Here is a 19,924-nt window from a genome sequence, read left to right as displayed (position 1 = left end):
GTTTTCCATGGAGGTATAAAACTAAACATAATGTTTAAAACCTACATGTTCTGTGCCCAAACAACTCCTTTCTAGAAACCTAGGTTGTACACACAGATAAATACATAAAGAGAAGGGAGCCCCTTCAAAGCCCCTCTTTCTTAATCATTTTTTAATAATGAAAACTCAGAGAGAACCGCAATAACTATCAATGAAGGAGTCAGTCACTAATACATACCACATTTGTGTCAGGAAGTTACAAACAACCTTGGAAAGATCAGAGCATGTCTCCTTGAACTAACTGGAAGTAATGTCCTTCTCTAGGAGTGTGAGCAGAAGATTAATTATAGTAGTGAACATCACTATTCACCAATTCAAGAGATTAATTATAATGGTGAACATCACTATTCACCAATTCAAGAGAGTGAGTTAAGTGTATATGAAAAGACAGACATGTTTCCAAGGAAAACTAAAATCAAAGGAGGCATGGTCACACCCAGCTGCCAGCCAAGCCCTCAGGAGGCTGAGACGGGGGAACTTGTGTTCGAGGCCAGGTTGGGCTCTCTAGCAAGACCACACCACAAATGAAATAATAAAACTAAGACAAATGCAAATGAGGAATAACAAATATGACGGCACTGTTTATAGACAGTGGCGGGAGCACTCGGGACGCTGCTGGGTGTTTTCTCTGAGTATGCAAATGCTTGTGGAAAGGTGCAGACAATCTGCCTGGGAGATGACACATGGATTTCAAACACTGCAGAAGCTAAGAATGCTCCAGTCTCTCTGTGTGCCATTGATAGCTGTATGTCACTGATCCTCCCGCAAAGTCAGTGAGTGTGTTTGTGTATCCCTGTGTGGCCCACACTGGTCGGTTATCCTTTGGCTAATTTCTCTGTAGGATCTGACATACTCTGACACAGTTCCTGGGTGTGTCCTTTGTTCCACGAGTCCTAGTTTCCAAATCTAGCTATACTCAGAGTCACAGGGGAGCCTTAAAATCTTTAGGAAACCCAAATGTCACCCTTTTTGACCATTCAATCTGAATCCCTATAGGGTCATGGTGTCCAACAGCTCCTGGCTGGCTGCTGCCAGACTACTGAGTACTCTGTGCCCTGATGAAACAGCCTCTTCCTTCAGATCACTGAGGTCCTTGGTCAGCTTTGTTGTTAACTAACCACACCACCTCTGGCAACTTTTCTCACCTCCCAGGATCTATTTTCCTTGGTAAAAGGTTTAACTTCTTGGGTTGTCAGAAGCAAATGAAACACCAAGTGCCTTGAAGGTGTGAAGACACGTTCACTGAGAAGCTTCTCACGGAGCCTGTGTCTTGCAATCACTTCTGTTCAGAGTACATTTCTTATTCATTTATTCTTTTGTTTCATTCTTTGTCTATTTTAAGTTTCCAAATTAAAAATGTGTATCTATAGTGCATGCAATGTTTTGGGCATGCATAGGGTTAAATTGAGTCAATTTGTATGTGCATAATCTCATAATGTGCTTAACCTTTTCATCACCTACATTCAGTAGTTTCAAAAAATACTACTATTGTGTTTGTATGTGTGCATGCATACACCTGAACATACATACAGATGTGGAGGTCAGAGGATGACTTTACGGAACTGGATCTCTCCTTCTACCTTCCCTGGCTTCTGGGATTGAATTAGGGTCATTGGACTCATACAAGAAGTGCTTTACCCATTAAGCCGTTTCACTGTCCCTCAGTGATTTCTTTTGTGAAGTGTGGTTTTGCTGTGTTGCCCAAGCTGACTTTGAACTCATGGCAATCTTGCTGTCTTAGTGTCTCAGAAGCTAGGATTACAGGTGTATCCTCCAGCCCCTGGCAGTCACAGTGGTTTTCAAGAAGGCAATTCATTGTTAACTGTCATAGTCATGTTCTACTGTAGCACTCTGGAACTTGTGACTCTTAGCTTTTGGACATCTTTACTCTTGGAGACCATCATCTATGCATTTCTGACTTTGAGGAGGAATCTGGGGTGGGAAGGGGGCTTCAAGAAACAGACATTTTCTCTATAGTGAGATTTGTATCAATGCCTTTATTGAAGGAAACAAGCAATACCTGAATTACAGAGCATTATAGTAAAGGGCATTGTGAAGGATGAGGTATACAAGGTGTTCAGTACCTCATACCCACAAAACCCACATGTGTGCATAGTGTCTGTTTTGTAGAAGTTAAGTAGCTTTCCTCAAGGTCACTCTGTCAGACAGCAGGTAGGACACAACATTAGACCATAGGCCCATAAACCTCAGCCCTCAATCTTTGCTGTGTCGGCAGCTTGCCCTTGATACAGCTGCTTCTTCACTCTGTATGCTGAAGGGTACACGGTCACACAGCTATCAAAACCTGGCAGCCATGAGCACCACTAGAAGACCCAGAAATGAATCCACACACCTATGGTCACTTGATCTTTGACAAAGGAGCTACAACCATCCAGTGGAAAAAAATAGCTTTTTCAACAAATGGTGCTGGTTCAAATGGAGGTCAGCATGCAGAAGAATGCAAATTGATCCATTCTTATCTCCTTGTACTAAGCTCAACTCCAAGTGGATCAAGGACATCCACATAAAACCAGATACACTGAAACTAATAGAAAAGAAACTGGGGAAGACCCTTGAGGACATGGGCACAGGGGAAAATTTCTTGAACAGAACACCAATAGCTTATGCTCTAAGATCAAGAATTGACAAATGGGACCTCATAAAATTACAAAGTTTCTGTAAGGCAAAGGACACTGTCAAAAGGACAAAACGGTAACCAACAAATTGGGAAAAGATCTTTACCAATCCTACATCTGACAGAGGGTTAATATCTAATATATACAAAGAACTCAAGAAGTTAGACTCCAGAAAACCAAATAACCCTATATAGAGCTAAACAAAGAATTTTCACCTGAGGAATAGCGAATGGCTGAGAAGCACCTTAAGAAATGTTCAACATCCTTAGTCATCAGGGAAATGCAAATCAAAACAACCCTGAGATTTCACCTCACACCAGTCAGAATGGCTAAGATTAAATACTCAGGAGACAGCAGGTGTTGGCGAGGATGTGGAGAAAGAGGAACACTCCTCCACTGCTGGTGGGGCTGTAAGATGGTGCAACCACTCTGGAAATCAGTCTGGCTGTTCCTCAGAAAACTGGGTATGATACTACCGAAGGACCCTGTTATACCACTCCTGGGCATATACCCAGAGGATTGCCCAGCATGTAATAAGGACACATGCTCCACTGTGTTCATAGCAGCCCTATTTACAATAGCCAGAAACTGGAAAGAACCCAGATGTCCCTCAATGAAGGAATGGATACAGAAAATGTGGTATATTTACACTATGGAATACTACTTAGCTATTAAAAACAATGAATTCATGAAATTCTTAGGCAAATGGGTGGAACTGGAAAATATCATCCTAAATGAGGTAACCCATTCACAAAAGAACACACATGGTATGCACTCACTGATAAGCCCAGAAGCTCAAAATACCCAAGACACAATGCACATATCAAATGATGCCCAAGAAGAAGGAAGGAGAGGCCACTGGTCCTGGAAAGGCTCAGTGCAGCAGTGTAGGGAAATACCAGGACAGAGAAGCAGGAGAGGGTTGGTTGGGGAGCAGGGGGAGGGAAGAGAGCTTATGGGACTTTTGGGGAGGGGGGATCCAGGAAAAGGGAAATCATTTGAAATGTAAATAAAGAATATATCGAATAAAAAGAAAAGGAAAAAGAAAAAATCCTTCTTCCATTCATTTAATTTATGAAAACCATTGGATGCTTGGGAATTTGTAAGATGGGGTGGGAGGTGGGGGTGAGGGTTGGGGTAGGTACACGCACATGGGAGGATTTCAATGGAATCCAGTGTAGAGGAAAAAAATGACGCTGACTGGTGATATAGTTAAGTGGTTATGGTTAAGAGTACCTACTGCTTTCCCAGAGGACCTGAATTTACCTCCCAGCATCTTTGTGAGTCTCCTCACAATTTCCTATAACTTGAGCTCCAAGGGAATCTGATCTTCTCCAGGGTCACTGTACTTACATACCTCCCCAACACATACACACACACTCACATAACCAGTGTATCAGCACACACATCTGGTGGAAATGCAGAATGAAGAGCACCCTCTGTTGAGGGCTCGCCCCTGAAGTACCCGAGCTTAAGTAGAACCCACACCAGTTTGATATACAGTTGTGGGAACGAGTCTAGCAGGAGAAAGACTGGCTGGTGTTTTTCATGATTTTATTCTTGACAAAGAATTATAGATGGTTTTCACAGATTTTTTTTAACCATGTATACTTTCCAAATAGAAACAGATGTTAAAGAATCACGAACACTTTTAGGGTGTTGTATTTTCAGTCATGGTTCAAAAGAGCCACACTGAACCGTGGGTGTGGGTCAGACAGAGATGAACTCGCCCAGCAATCCTGAGGCCCTGAGTTGAATCCCTAGCTCCACAAGCAAACAGATGAAAAACAAAACAAAAAGCCCACATGTTGTAAATTTTACCATCTTTAAGGATGTGGTTCAGTAGTGTTAAGTATATCCACATTATTGTGTAAATGTTTTTACTCTATAGTGAGAAACAAAAATAATCACTCCTCGTTAAAATGCCATACTCAGAATTGGAAACATCACACCACACCCGTTGCCACAGGGTGGCACACAGATGTTTGCCTGGCTGCAGGTGCCTTTGTGAAGCATGAATGGGAGGAAAACAGTGCAGATGCACGCTACCCTCTTTGTCCACTCTGAGACCCTGCTCCAATCTGAGATGGCAGCAGCCATTGTAACCTTGCACAGAAGGCCAGGACCATACCTGAGACTCCCTACCCAAATGCTAGGCCGCTCTTCCTATAAAATCAGTCTCCAGCCATAGGGGCTGTCTGCCACTCTGATGGGATGTCCTCTGTTTTCCAGATCATTGCTTATCAGCCCTACGGGAAGTCTGTGGACTGGTGGGCATTTGGAGTCCTGCTGTATGAAATGTTGGCTGGCCAGGTAATTGAATTTTAAGTGATCTGTAAGAAAATTACCCTCCACCTCCAGCCACATGGTCTCTGGAGAAAGTGACAACTTGGTCATAGCTCATGAATCTGAGTACTTCTGACTTTTCTGACCTTGGGGCTACTTAAGTTTGTTGATCATCTTTTCTCGTGAAAATCCCCAGGGTAACCTCATCTTTGGATTGGGGGTGGGGAGAAGGAAGCCCTGCTGGACGGAGAAAGCTGGGAGGAGGGCCAGGCAGGGGCTCTTTTCCCACCCTGCCCTCTGCTCCACAGGCACCTTTTGAAGGGGAGGATGAGGACGAACTCTTCCAGTCAATCATGGAGCATAACGTGGCGTATCCCAAGTCCATGTCCAAGGAAGCCGTGGCAATCTGCAAAGGGGTAAGTTGTTCCTCCCTCAAGGCCAGGACTACCATGCAAGGGTACAGGTAGTACCCCAACCAGTTGGAAGCAGAGATTATTATTACCCCTCACTCTGCTTCCAACACCAGAGTCCTGCTGTGATGCTGTTCTCTCTTCTGATTTGAACCAAGGTCTGAGGAGGTAACCATGTACTGGAGTCCCACTTTTAGCTGGGCATCAGCCCCAAGCCTTACACAGAGAAACCCAGAGACGTTCGTTGCTCAAAGCTGGAACCACAGAAAGAGGGGAGAGGGTGGTCTATCTTGCCCCGCTCTGCTGCATATGTCTTCAGTTAACATTAAAATTTTATGACTTTTGTAGTAAGAAAATTTTTAGACATTATTGATTCTAAGTGATCATCTGGATAGGCTGACTTAAATGCAGTGTCCCTGGACTTGCACGATCTCCCTCAGCTTGTAGTACAGAGGTGTGCACATAGCTGCACACACACACACATTCACAGTTCAAAGGGTACAGGTATACACCTACAGCTTGTGAAAAGGTAAGGCTTATTTGCACTACATTCCATGTTAGATCCAATCTGCTTTTTAGACTATGCAGACCTAGCCCCTATCCCAGAATTAGATCTGCTCATGTCGCTCAAAATGCACTGACTTTAAACACAGTTTCCAAAGATGTAGTTTCTTAACCACAGTGGAAGCGTGAACACTTCACTCTGAGGCTGAGGGAACAGCATGCAAGGATGATAGAGGTTTTATAAAGGTTTCCCACAAGCCAACAAGGAGTGAACATCCTAAAGGTTAAACCCTGGGCTGTACCCGAGTGTGAGGTTCCCACTGTGTGTCTACATATACCAGGGCTCTCATCATAGATCTCTACAATGCTCGTGTGTTTCCCATGCCCTACCCAGCCCTGCTTGTCCTAACCCAATCCAATGACATCTATGTGGCTCTGGATAAGAAAATCAGCAACAGTGGGACAGCTCAGCCTGAGTTTTGGCCCTAGTGACATGAGCTGGGCCAGACTCACAGCTTGAAAACACCTTGTAAGACTGACTGAACTCTCACCCACTGAATCACCTGAGCATTGTGTTTGAACTACACAGGCGAGGAGGCAGACATCTCTGGGGAAGCCACGTGTGAATTAGCCTCAGTCCCTAACATCTTCAGGTTAAATCGGCTACAAACGTGGTGGTTTTTTTTTTTTTCTTTTCCCCCTTAGAGGGTGTGAAGCGAGGAGAGAATAAAAACAAGGAGCCCAGAGGAGACTCAGGGTTCATCAGGAGCACTGGCAAAGAATGTAGATAAAGTAGGATGAAGACAGAGGCCAGAGAAACTCCTGGAGGTGTTCTGTTAAGAGAGGAGCTGGAGGAAGTCAGTCCGGGTCTTTAATTTGTTCAGTGATTCCCAGCATCTGAAGAGCTGGGTATTTTCCCATAAATTCTCAGCTTTGCAGCTGCCACATTGTCCACTCGTTCCTACAAAGCATCAGTCAGTAAGACTGGAAATCACTGTCCCCTTTTAGGTGGGATGCACCCTCTCCAGTGTGAAAAAAAATTAGTCTGGACAGTGGTGGTGCATGCCTTTAACCCCAGCGCTTGGGAGGCAGATGCAATCGGATTTCTGAGTTCAAGGCCAGCCTGGCCTATAGAGTGAGTTCTAGGACAGCCAGGGCTACACAAAGAAACCCTGTCTCGAAAAAAAAGGGGGGGGGGTCAGAATCTGTCTGAGTTCCCATCCAAGACCAAGGATATGAGCCACTCTGATCATGAGGAAGTTATTTGACCTGATTTGCGGATTGAGGCCAATAACGGCACTGCACATAGGGTCCTTTGATGATTAAACCGGTTAATACCTATAAATCACTTAGACCAGAGCCTGGATTCTGCTCCCGAACCCTAAGGCCATCTCCAATATGAATAACGTTGTCACCGCTCTGTTTGGTGCCAGGCTCCTCTTGGCATTTGTGCCTATGTCTTTCTGCGACAGGAGAATTTGGAGAGGAAAAGATTTAGGAGATCAAAAGGCCCCTGCAAATCCTCATCACATCCTTAGGTGTATGGCTTTGAGCAACTTCCTTGTATCTTTGGCCTTCTGCTTCTTCATCCCCAAAAACAGAATAAAAGTATTTAATGAGTCATTTCCTTGACATTAAATGAAGCAGAAGGGGACTTTTGTGTGACTAGCACATAGTAGGTGTTCAGTGCATACTCACAGACTTCCCTTCCTCCACCCATCCCTACCTGGAGAGCTCGGGTAGGGGTTCTAAGTGGGTCATGGAGGAGAGAAATTTTTCCAGGTCAGCTGCCTTCAGCTTCAGCTCCAATTAGCACTTTGCCTGGTGGAGTTGTTTTCTATCAATTCAGGATCCATAACCTTCACAATAGCGGGAGTGACTCTCTTCGCTGTTTGTGCCAGGCACTGTTCTGAGTTGAGTGGGCTCAGTGCGGTGTGGGCTCTCTCTTTAAGGCTGGTACTCCTTCAAAGCAGGGGTGATGCTTAAGCTTCGAGCCAAATGCTCCTTCCCGAGCAGAGGGCCCCTGGAGATGCGTCTGGGAGGTGATCCGAAATGGGAACAGCGATTACATCCAGCTGTCTACATGGCTTCAGGCACAGAGATTGGAGTGTGGGAACCCGGCAGACTCTGTGTGCCTACAGTGGGACTTCTTTTCTTGCAGTCTCCCTGCCTACAAGGAATCTGAAAACAACCACCTTTCCCACATATACATCTTCTTCATATGTCTAGCTCATTAAAAAAAAGAAAACAAAACAAAACCAACAACTATTCTCCACCATGAAAACCAGAGCAAAAGCTTGCTCTGCTTTCCATGGCCAGGATGCTGAACACAGACAGAGGCCTAGACTAGCAACTTAGAGTAAAAGTAAAGAGAAACTGAGTTACAGAGGGCTGAGAGAGCTGAGCTCTTCAACGCCGGACCCTGGGGCTGGGGAGGAGACGCCATTGACAAAGTGCTTGCTGCTCCTGAAGACCCAAGCACAGGCTCCCGCCGTCAGGGAGCACATCCTAGCTCAGAAATGGGGGGTCGAGACCAGACCATTTCTGAGGCTCCTTGACTAGCTAGCTTAGCTAAATTGGGGGAAGTTCTAGGTAAAAATTAGACTCTGTCACAATAAAAAAGGTAAAGTGTGATTGAGGAAGACAGGTCTGGGCTTGACATGCATGTATACACACACACACAGACACACACAGACACACACACACACACACATAGACACATGCATACACACACAGAGATGTACACAGACACACACAGACACACACACATAGAGACATACACATATGCACGCGTGCGCGCGCACACACACACACACACACACACACACACAGCTCTTCTCCTTGGTTATGTGACCTTAGGTAGATAAGTTTACTCTCTGGACAAGTTTGCCTATAGGGAAACTAGTGGCCGAAGCCTCAGAGTGTTGCTGTGAAGATTCCAGAGTTATAAGTAATGGCTGGTTTGCCTTTAGCACAGAAACCAGACACATAATGCTCTCAGCCCACAGAAACACCACTGGTGTTGATGTTATTGTTATCAGAGTTAATGGAGACTGCCTAGACCAGCAATTCTCAATCTGAGGGTCATGACCCCTTTGGGGTATTAAACCACCCTTTCACAGGGGCTCACCTAAGGGCATTGAAAACTACAGATCTTTACATTACCATTCATAACAGTAGCAAAATAACAGTTATAAAGAAGCAATAAAGATAATTTTATGGCTGGGGGTCACCACAACATGAGGAACTGTATTAGAGAGTTGTAACATTAGGAAGCTTGAGACTCACTGTCCTAGACTTTCCACCTATCCAAACCCCACACAAGTGTCAAGGCTTGACCTAATTTCCTCACCCTTTATTGACTTTCCCTGACCAAGCGAGACCACAGATATCTCTGGGAAAGCCACATGCAGAGTGTGTAAAGTGGAGATGGGACTGTTCCAAGGTATGGCTGAGAAGTTTTTATTGCAGATATGAGGGAGAGCACAGCCAGAGGCATCTGGAAGAGTCTCGAGCAAGGAGAGAAAGTAGTAGACTGAACATGACCAGCAGCCTAAACTGGGCGTGAGAGGAGAGAGAAGGGGGAGGAAGAGAAGAGCGTATGGACAAAGGTGCCCGAGAGAAAGGGGTCAAAAGAGCACATGGCTGAAATGTCAGGGTGACATAGGAATCAGAAGGGGGCGGGGCGGGAGGAGAAAGCCCATGAGCTGGAGAAGAAGGAAAGGTGAGAACTGCAGATCCTGAGGGGGCCTGGCAGTCGGCGTGTGCGTGTGCTGTGCATGAGAAGAGGCGTCACAGTTGGCCAATTTATGTCAGGTTCAGTTTCTTTTGGACCTGACACAGATTCCTGCCCCCCTTCCTGTTTGATCTCCTTATTGAGCCCAAGCTGGCCTTGGCCTCTTCTAATAGCAATTCTCCTGTCTTAGCTTATGAAGTGCTAGAATTACAAGCATACACCATGATACCTGGCTCCTATTTCTCTTAAAAGCCCAAAATTTTGGAACTAGGCTAAGTGGGATTGGATCCCACCTGTAACGATAAGTCCCTGTGTCTGTTCTCTGAGGGTCATTTGCTTCACCATTTCAAGATGGAAAAGGAATAGACTCCCCTCATTGAGTTACTGTGACAGTCGAGTAGTGTCATGCCTGTAAGAAAAGAAGGAACTGAGAACACTGAATTTGTGTGACTTTCGCTCCTTGGAAGATTTTCTTTTTCTGTTCCTTAGAAGACATTTTTTCCCCCAAGATAGAGTTTCTCTGTATAGCCCTGGCTGTCCTGGAACTCACTCTGTAGACCAGGCTGGCCTCAAACTCAGAAATCTGCCTGCCTCTGCCTCCCAAGTGCTGGGATTACAGGCATGCGTCACCGCCGCCGGCCTTGGAAGATAAAGCACACACAGAAACAGTGTGCCTGTGATGGGGGGGGGGGGGGGCGCCACCTCCCTCCCCCCCCCACAAGGCATCCTGCAAGCAGGATTCGAGTCAGAGGCACAGCATGTCTGAACTGCTGGGTTCTACCTTTCCCCACTGTCAGCCAACCCCAGGCAAAGCTGGGGGTGTTGAGTCAGCTCCACAGTTCATTCTTTCCTGCTTTTTGCCCTCTTCCTTTTCTTTCTGAATCACCAGCTCCTCATTTGCTAGCATCTTGTGATCAGAGACCCTTGTGTGCTACTTGGGGTTCGTTTCTAAGAGCAAGCGTATTTGGTAGTTTCATCTCAGAGCGTATCTATTCATCTTGTGTGTGTGTGTTTTTTTTTTTTTTTTTTTTTTTACCACTGGCTCACATACCCAAAGATGGAGAGTTTTGATAATTAAGTAATTTAAGCAGAACACCAGAGAAACCTCAGCGGAACGGCGGGAACTTGTGATACGAGGAATGAGCTAGGCTAGCTTTTGGACTATTTAATGAGCTTTCTGAAAGTAATTACTTGAAACTTGGGTCTATTTGACTAATATTTTTCTTCTTCTTTTTTTAATTTTCACAAGTGCTTTGCTGAGAAATGCAAATGGCCTCTGAACGAACACATCCTCCGAGCTGGCCAAATGTCAGTGTGTCTTACGACAGGAGAAAGGGGTTTGACCATGTAGAAACTGACCTCATTAGGGGCACCTATAATCACATCAAGCTCATTCATGAACCCAAATGACAGCCTGTGACACTTCTAATGGGATGTTCAAGGCCATATTTGAACTTCAGTTTGATTCTCCCTGAGGGACTTTGCTCTGGGGTGGGTATCATTTCTGTCTTCGTTCCTTCAGAGGCCTGGCTAAGAAACTGTCCCTGGGAGGAAATTCAAACAGTAAGACCGGTTGACAGTCTGCACTGATTTTCCTAAGTCGCTGGAATAATAATATCTCAGCAACTCTCATTTCCTGGTCTGCAATCTGTTCAATGTTTTTCTTTCCTTTTTAGCTAATGACCAAACATCCAGGCAAGCGCCTGGGTTGTGGGCCTGAAGGAGAACGAGACATTAAGGAGCACGCGTTTTTCCGGTATATCGACTGGGAGAAACTCGAACGCAAGGAGATTCAGCCACCTTACAAACCAAAAGCTGTAAGTATAGCTCTCTGCGGCTGGCCAGTCTTCCACAATATGCTCTTTCTTTGGTGTGCGCATGCTCTGAATTCTCTTTGAGGCGTGGACATCAATGCATCGACTTGAATGTGTCTGTAGGTGCCTCTCCCCCTGTGTGCACCAAGTCCCTGGATACCAACATGGCAATTATTGCAAAGCCAGGCCTCTGTACATAAGGGAGAGACAATTGATACAGAGAGCTTTTGTTGTTGTTGTTGTTGCTTTGATTCAATTATTGTAACTGTCTGAGCTGCCACCTTGAAGGGTTGGGGGGAGGGGGGAGGGAATGGTTCTTGGGTGAAGAGAGTCCAGACTTACTTCAGAATTGTGATGAAGAATCTAATTTTGCCCTCCTTCCTTCCTCAGTTCAACTGTGTCATTTTCTCTTCAGACTGACATTGAAAAGGTCATGTTGTTTGTCTCAATGGTATTTAAATTCAATTCTGAAACTTACAGTACTACCTCTGAGTCCGTAACTGGGAATGGCTCACCAGCCAGCCCTTTCCCTGGGTGAAGGAGAAAGAAGCAGACGCACAGACTTCCATAAGGCTGCGGTGTAGATTATGTGATCATACAGTTGTGACGTCAGAATAAACTTCCCATTCCCCACAGTTGCTGGGAAAAACTTGCAGCCCCAAAGACCCAGCAGGGTCCTTGCCAGGTTCTGGCAAGCGGGAGGAGGAGTTTGTACCTAGATGAATTAGAACCGGTGATTTTAGGAGGTAGATGTTTCTTTGTTGATGCAAAGTACAGCGCAGACCTGGTGACTTTATTATGTGTTGTGAAACTACTGACTGAGGTTGTAAAGGGAGTATAAACATTGTCATTGAAACTTGCAGTCATAAGGGTCTCAGTGTTCAGACAAGAAAGGTGATGATAGTTATTTTAGTGTGATAATTGTTAATTTCATGAGCATTTATTATGTGCTAGATGCCATGTTGAGCATTTCATTTACAGCATCTAATTAAACCCTCACAACAGCCTACAGGGTGGGAACTATTATTCTGGCATGTGGGAGAAGAAAGGGGAGACTCAGAGGTTAAGGCACTTTGACCACAGTCACCCAACTGCTGTGGTATGGAGCGAAGGGAGAATCCATGCCGTGAGTGGTCTAACTCCACTGGAAGCTTTCTGTGCCTAGGGAAAAAGGGCAGTAGTATGAGAAAATCTCTCAAGTGATTCTTACAACGTTGTAGAGCTGTCCCATCTCTGCTGCAGCCCTGCTGAGCCTTGTTCTAGATAGATCTGAGTGCTAAGAAGCCAGCTCCAATGGAAACAGCCAGTCCTGCTGTTGAACATTCTAGTTTAATACCAAATCAATCTTCCCAGAAAGTCCAGCAGAGACACACTCTCTCTAGATCCTTCTGGAAGTTTGTGAGATTATATCTGGAGCTCAGGCATCTGGATTAAAGCCCCCCTGAGAGCACACCCATATGACATCACTTTTGAGTGTCATTATCATTCATCTTAAAACAAAGCCACAGGCTGGAGCGTGGCATTCCTAATAGCAGCATCTGACCATCGACAAGTAGACTCTGTCTCTTGACTATTTTAGAGCCTGTGATCTTGGACTAGTCAAGTGCTCTCTGACCTAATTACTTTTTCATCTCTGTAGTGTAGCAAGGTAATAGTTTCTGCATCAGAGGATCATTGTGATATAGAAAGCACTTGGGATGGGCTTGGTTCATGACAAATTCTCAAGGATAGTTGATTATAGTAATCAGTGATGTCATTGAGTAGTTAGTATTTTGGGTTTAGGGTCTTTGAGGGGCAAGTTAGTAGTACTGTTTCTTAAAGGTAGTGTCTGTGCTCAGTGTTGGGGTGAAGATGGCGTTACATGTCCTTGGCAGTATAGCTGCCTTTACTGAACCCATTGGGAATAAATTGAAAGGTAACTTGGAAGGGATAAGCAGGCTCTTTGTTCAACAAACTGGTGATTTGAAAGTAAGACCCAGTAGAGCGTGTGTGTGTGTGTGTGTGTGTGTGTGTGTGTGTGTGTGTGTGTGTTTAAATGCTGAGGTGTGTGTATATGCACATGCGTGTTTGTGTGTGCATGCATATGAATATGTATACATGTTTGTGCATGTGTATGTATGCATGTTTATGCATGTGTGTGCATGTGAGTATGTGTGTATGAGTGTGTGTGTGTGCTTGTTTAAATGCCAAGGTGTGCGTATATGCACATCTGTGTGCATATATGCACATGAGTGTGCGTGTGTGTCTATGCATGTTTATGCATGTATGTGCATGTGTGTATGTGTGTGTGAGTGTATGTGTGAGTATGTGTGTTTAAATGCTGAGGTGTATATGTGGTTGTGTGCATATTTGTGTACAGGAGGTGTGCATGTGCATGTGGAGGCCTGAAGCTGACTTCTGGATTCTGCCTTGATTATTTTTCACCATGTTGACCATGCCAGGGTCTCTCAGTAAAACCCCAGATCACTAACAGAACTAGTCTAGTTAAACAAGTTGTTCTGAGGATGCTGCCTCAGCCTCCAAAACTCTGGGATTACAGATGGACTGCCACATGAACTCAGCATTTGCCTGGCTTCTGGAGATTCAAGCTCTTCCAGTCTTTCTGTTTGCATTTATCCCTGCAATCCTTCTCTCAGCGTACCCCTCCACTTGGGTTTTGCAAAGCTATTTATAAGGTCTCAGAATGTGAGCCTCTCCTTTTCTTACTTTGCCCATGCTGATTCACACTGAAGCCACTGGACATTAGGACCTTGTGTTAGAATTGTACATCAGTGGTTTTCAAATGGTCTTCCCGGACCAGCAGCAACAGCTTCCATCTGAACCATGTTCAAAATAAACTGCTAGGATTCAACCTAGGCATCCTGAATCAGAAATGCTGGTAGCAGGGTGGGATGCTGTGGGTCCAGGAAGCCCTGCAGAGAATCTGAGACATGCTGTAGGCTGAGAACATCGCTCAAGCAGCAGCAGCAGCAGCAGCAGCAGCAGAGAGAGAGAGAGAGAGAGAGAGAGAGAGAGAGAGAGAGAGAGAGAGAGAGAGAGGCCAGAGGAAGGTGGCAGAGAAAACAGCTAGTTACAGGAGGGAGATTGGTTTTCGGCCATTTGGGAATCAGACAATGGCTTCTGGCATACATCAGAGACTGAGTTTCACACACTTTAAAGGAAGAAAGAAAGCTGCAAGCTACAGGGGGAGGCAAGGAGGCCAAAGAGGAAGCTGAGGCTTCACGCTCTCATTTGAAGCTGGGGATGGCACTTCTTAGCTGAAATCTCACTATTTCTTCATAATTGGCAGAATATGTTTAAAAATTAAACAGTTCAGGGCAAATAAAAACATATCCATGGCCCACATGTGGCTTGTGGACTGCTAGTTTGTAACCTTGGGGCGTGTTGATGGATCAAGTTGGGGTGACATTTAGCCAGTTCCTGTTAGTACTATTTGTGAGTAGTTAAGAGTCCATTTTGACTGGAAAGTTATTTGTGACTATTCTTGCTAAGGGTCATGAATATACAGGGCTTACAGGCTAGAGAGTTATTTCATTTGAAAAAATGCCACATAAGCACAAGGATCTGAGTTGATCTCTCTCTCTCTCTCTCTCTCTCTCTCTCTCTCTCTCTCTCTCACACACACACACACACACACACACGCACACTGCATGCATACACGTATACTTAAATTCACTCAGTGCACCTCCAGCCTATGTCTGGCTCTTAGAAGACAGTCAGGAAAGGGTAGTTGTCTTCTGCCTTTATCATTGATTACTATCAACGAATTCCATCAATAGTTAAACCACTAACATCAATAATTCTTCTCATATTAATTGTGTAACTGAATAATTGTTAGTGACTGTCAACAAAAGCCGGAAACTGCTGAGCATTTTATATTATTTCCAACCATACAAAATCCTGAATTATTCTATATGGGTTTAGTAATGCCTTTCAAAACACAGTAAGCAGACCAGGGTATGTTTCCAGATGTTTTACCACTGGTCCTCAGGGTAGAAGAGCTCACCTTGGTCTCCCTGGATAGATTTAGAAACTCACTTTTCCCACAGTATCTATGGAGTATTGGTTTGAGGATACCAAAATCCACAGAGGCTCAAGTCTCTCCTATGAAATAGGTAGTATTTGAATGTAACTTACACATATTCTACTTTAAATCATTTCTAGATCACTTACTATATATAACAAAAGCAAATGATATGTAAAGAGTTGTTATGTCATTCAGAAAGTATATCAGTTTACTTTCTATTGCTGTAATAAAACACCATGACCAAGGCAATTTATAGAAGAAAAGAATTGATTTTGGCTTGTGGTTCCAGAGAAATGAGTGTCTCTCGTGGCAGCAAGCAGCAGGCATGGTAACTGAAGCAAAAGCTGAGGGCTCATGTCTTGAACAGCAAGCCTAGATCAGAAAAAATGAACTGGAAATGACACATGACTTTGAAACCTCAAAACCCCAGTGACACACCTCCATCAGCTAGGCCACGCCCCCTTCAGCAAGGCCACACCTCCTAAACATACACAAACAGTTCCACCAACTGGAGTCGAGCATTCAAAGCTCTGAGCCTATAGGGCACATTCTCATTCAAACCACCACAGAGTATAATGGCAAGAAAATAAATCTTCTGTGTATCTATGTATTTGGTGAATATGCAACACTTTATTCTTGTATTTTTAAATTATTTTGTTTTGGGGGCTGTGGAGACCAGGCTCGCCTTAAACTTATGATCCTCTAGCCTCAGACTCCCAAGTGCTGAGATAACAGGCATGTGAACCACAACAATCTGAAGTGTGTATGGTGTGTGTGTGCGTGTGCGTGTGCGTGTGCGTGTGCGTGTGTGTGTGTGTGTGTGTGTGTGTGTGTGTGTGTGTGTGTATGCCCACCCACCTATTTGATTCTTCCTGCTAATGTTCCTCTTACATTGCTGATCCAGTTCTTCTTGTCCCCACCCCCCAGCCCAGGACCTGTGCTTCCCCATCCTTATCTTCTTATCTGCCTGTCATCTCTGAAATGCCTGTGGCAAGTGTGCAGAGTCTCATTGCCTGGTGGGATATTAAAAAGCACGTGTGTACCTGTCAGCGTGCCTGATTCATGCATGCTATTAAGTGAGCTGAGGGAGAGAAAGCGCAGGGCAGAAGCAGAGGCCTGTATTCAAACACCAGTGAAGGGTGCTATTATGGGTGGTTCGTTAAAATCACTTTAAATGGGTTTTGTTTGTTCTTTTATTGTGGCAAGGAGTAGCTTGACAGTGCATTGTTTGAGACTGTACTAAAATATACTAGGTTCGTTGTATTGTCATAGGCAACAAAGTAGTGTGTGTGTGTGAGAGAGAGAGAGGGAGACAGACAGACAGACAGAGACAGAGAGACAGATCCTATGGGCTGAGGCACACGTGCTCATGGACATAGAGGCTGGTTGTCAACTTTGAGTTTCTACCTCTGGCCCACCCCACCTTATTCTTTTGAGACAGAGTTCTCAATCTATGCTATAATGTTTCATGTAAGCTGACTGGTCCAGCAAGCCTCTTGGAATCCTCCTGTCTCTGCCCCCTCTCAGCATCAGCACTAGGATTACAAATGCACACCATCATGCCTGGATGTTTCTACATGGGTGCTGGAGATCTGAACTCGGGTCCCCCTGCTTGTATGGTAAGCTGTCTGCTGACTGAGTTGTCCCCCCAGCGCCATACAGTAGTGTCTTTAATGTGTATCTGGTCACATCAGTCTCTTCCTTGCAACCCCATACCAGCTTTCTGATACCTCATAATAATGCCCATGGGTCTTTGGCATATATGGCCTTCGAGTCCCTCCCACAGTCTGGCCCCCTAGCCCAAAGGACCAGCACTCCTGGATTTCTCTTATTTCTCTAACACTCAGCCTTTTCTCTCTTTGCTAGCTTTACCTATGCGAAACCATTGTCTGGGATGCCCACAGCCCTTCCCAGCCTCCTCTTCCTCTCCTGGAGGCTAGGTGCTACCTCATTAAATCCAAAGAACATCACCTCCTCAGGGAGGCTCCTCCTCATTCCTGAGTAGGGACCTGCTTCACAAACTCATTTCATGTTCTTGCGATTGTGTGCTCAATTTAACATCTGTCGTTTTGACAAGACTGTGTTAGGTTTTTTTTTTCTTTTTTCACCATCAGAGTCAAAGCCTAGCCTAAGTTTTAGCACATAATGGATGCTAGAAAATTTTTACTGAATGAATGAATGAATGAATGAATGGCCATGAAATGGGATGCTGTAACATACCATGTTGTGGGGCATAAAGGCTCCTTTAAGACTGTATGTTAGAGTGAAAGATGATTTTCTTATGGATAGCAGGGTGTCTCCGATAAATTGGTTGTTGTGTGAGTTACTGCTGTGTTTATACAGGGCTATAATTTGCCTGCTGCACTGCAAGCCGTCATGGCTTCTTTAGGCTGAGCAGTGTACAGGGAGAGGATGCTGCAGAAGGATCTGGAGGTGTGGTGCATGGTGCGGGCTGCAGGGTGCTGCTGTCTGTCCTTGTGCAGGTGGCTCAATGCAGTGTTCCCTTTCCACGTGCACAAGTCACCTGGAAGTCTGGTGCAAATGTAGAGTCTGGTACAGGTTGCTGAGGGTGGATCCTGAGGTTTTGCATTCCTTCCATGCTCCCTGCTGCTGGCCCAGGAACTCTTATGTTGTATAGCAGGGACTAGAACCCTGAGCGCCATGGTGCAGCTGGCCATGAGTGGGATGACAGAGCCTATTGTCAGCAGGGTCTTATGTATAGTAAGAGGAGGGTGGTATCAAAGGGATGTCATGGTGAAATGTGCCTTAAGCTGTTGTGGTCAGTGTGCAGTGGGAGAGAGGTGGCAGCATATGCCCTTCCATATTGAGCATGTGGTGGGCTGAGGACTCAGAGACACAGAAGTACATTCTCTATTGGGAATGATGCTGGGTGCTAAGCCTCCCATTTGGCAGAGGATAAGGTCAGTAGCGTGTAGGTCTTGGGAACATGGTAATAAATAGCACAGAAGTTCGTATCTGTCTGGCAGAAACAGTGGTCCAGCAGGCAAGTGAAATACGTAAGGTATTATAAATTGATGAGCATGACAGTGTGAACAAAAGCAGCCATGGAGTCTGGGAGGTCCAGGATGGAGAAGAAGAGACTTTAAGTAAGGTGGGAGGAAGATATCGTGGAGAACGTGACACTTGAGCAAAGCGAAGAAGATGAGGGAGGGAGCTGTGTCTGTATGAGGCTTGGGGCATGAGTACAGTGTTAGAAACACATTCAAAGGCTGTAAACAGAGCATACCAGACATGTCTTGTGGACATGAGATCCTGGGCATCTGAGCCCAGTGGGTAAGGAGAAAAACAGAGAGACCCTGGGGCAGGAAGCAGGTACTGAGCACTACAAGATCTTTGGCTTTTAATCCAACCTGTGAGCAGAGAAATAGTAACCTAACACTGGGATTTAAAGGATTATATTGGCCAGTGAGGGGACACATGTGAAACTGAGAACAGTCATGAAATCTATTAACAATCCAGGCAGGATGCTGTGGGAACAAGGGCAGGATGGAGCCAACTGGGAGTCTTTAGGCAGTGGTTCTCAACCTGTGTGCATCGTGACCCCACAAGGGTCACCTTTCGATACTAGCCTGTATATCGGATATTCATGTTCCAGTTCATAACAGTAGCAACATTACATTTATGAAATATCAACAAAAATAATTTATGGTTGGTTCCACTACAAGAGGAACTGTGTTAAGGGATCTCAGCTTTTGGAAGGTTGAGGACCACTGCTCTAGGGTCACTTCAGCATCCTCAACCTGTCTCCAGTTCCTGGTATCTTGTAGGCAACTCAGTACCTCTATGGCACAAAGGATGGGAGAACAGGAATCCCTATGGATCACACAATTGTTCTTGAAGTAGAGGGGCTGGTAGCCCAGAGTACAAGAAGTATCAACCGAGACAATAGCTATCAAAAGAGTGCCTGTGGCTCAGAGCACTGCTCCCAGGCCACAGAGTGGTTATGGTCACCCTGTAGGTTGTAGATTGTATTCCTTCTGTCAGTGAGAGCATACTGTAGTCTCGGTGACTATTGAGAGCTTTGGCAAGGGCATTCTCATGCTTGGAAGATGTCTCTTAGAATGTTGCTATGCAGTAGTAGGGGGTATCTTTGGCCTGGGCCTTCTTGCATGCTTGTGTTTTACTATGACCCTGGGATCAGCTTATCCAGGGAGCAGTGTTGAAGCAGCTGACTGAAGGGCATGGGGAGGGGAGGGCAGCCACAGCACATCCCGCTCTATGAAGTGCAGGGAGTCTTGAGTGCTGACATGTGATTAGACATGCCCTCCTTCTGGTGCATGTGGCAACATTAGTATCTGGAAACATGAGCGGTCTGGTCATCAATTCTCTCTGAGAAGTAAATTTTAAGGTCACCTTTCAGCTGGTCCTGCTGGCACAGGCCTGTGACCCCAGCTACTCAGAAGACTTGGACTAGTAGGTTCAAGACCTGCTTTGGTCAGAACGAATTCAGG

General features: G+C 45.2%; 1 protein-coding gene across 1 annotated transcript in view; it reads left to right on the top strand.

The window, feature by feature from the left end:
• Positions 1-19,924, top strand: part of Prkcb (protein kinase C beta) — a 350,016-nt gene that overhangs the window by 310,804 nt on the left and 19,288 nt on the right. Inside the window, exons 14-16 of the mRNA XM_052199809.1 lie at positions 4,908-4,988; positions 5,270-5,377; positions 11,288-11,428. Of these exons, the coding sequence (XP_052055769.1) occupies positions 4,908-4,988; positions 5,270-5,377; positions 11,288-11,428 (330 nt within the window). The remainder of the gene's footprint in view (positions 1-4,907; positions 4,989-5,269; positions 5,378-11,287; positions 11,429-19,924) is intronic.

This window comes from Apodemus sylvaticus, chromosome 1, assembly GCF_947179515.1.
Source record: "Apodemus sylvaticus chromosome 1, mApoSyl1.1, whole genome shotgun sequence".
In the NCBI taxonomy this organism is placed as follows: Eukaryota; Metazoa; Chordata; class Mammalia; order Rodentia; family Muridae; genus Apodemus; species Apodemus sylvaticus.
Note: the sequence above shows the minus strand (reverse complement) of the source record. Positions and strands in the feature narration are given on the sequence as shown.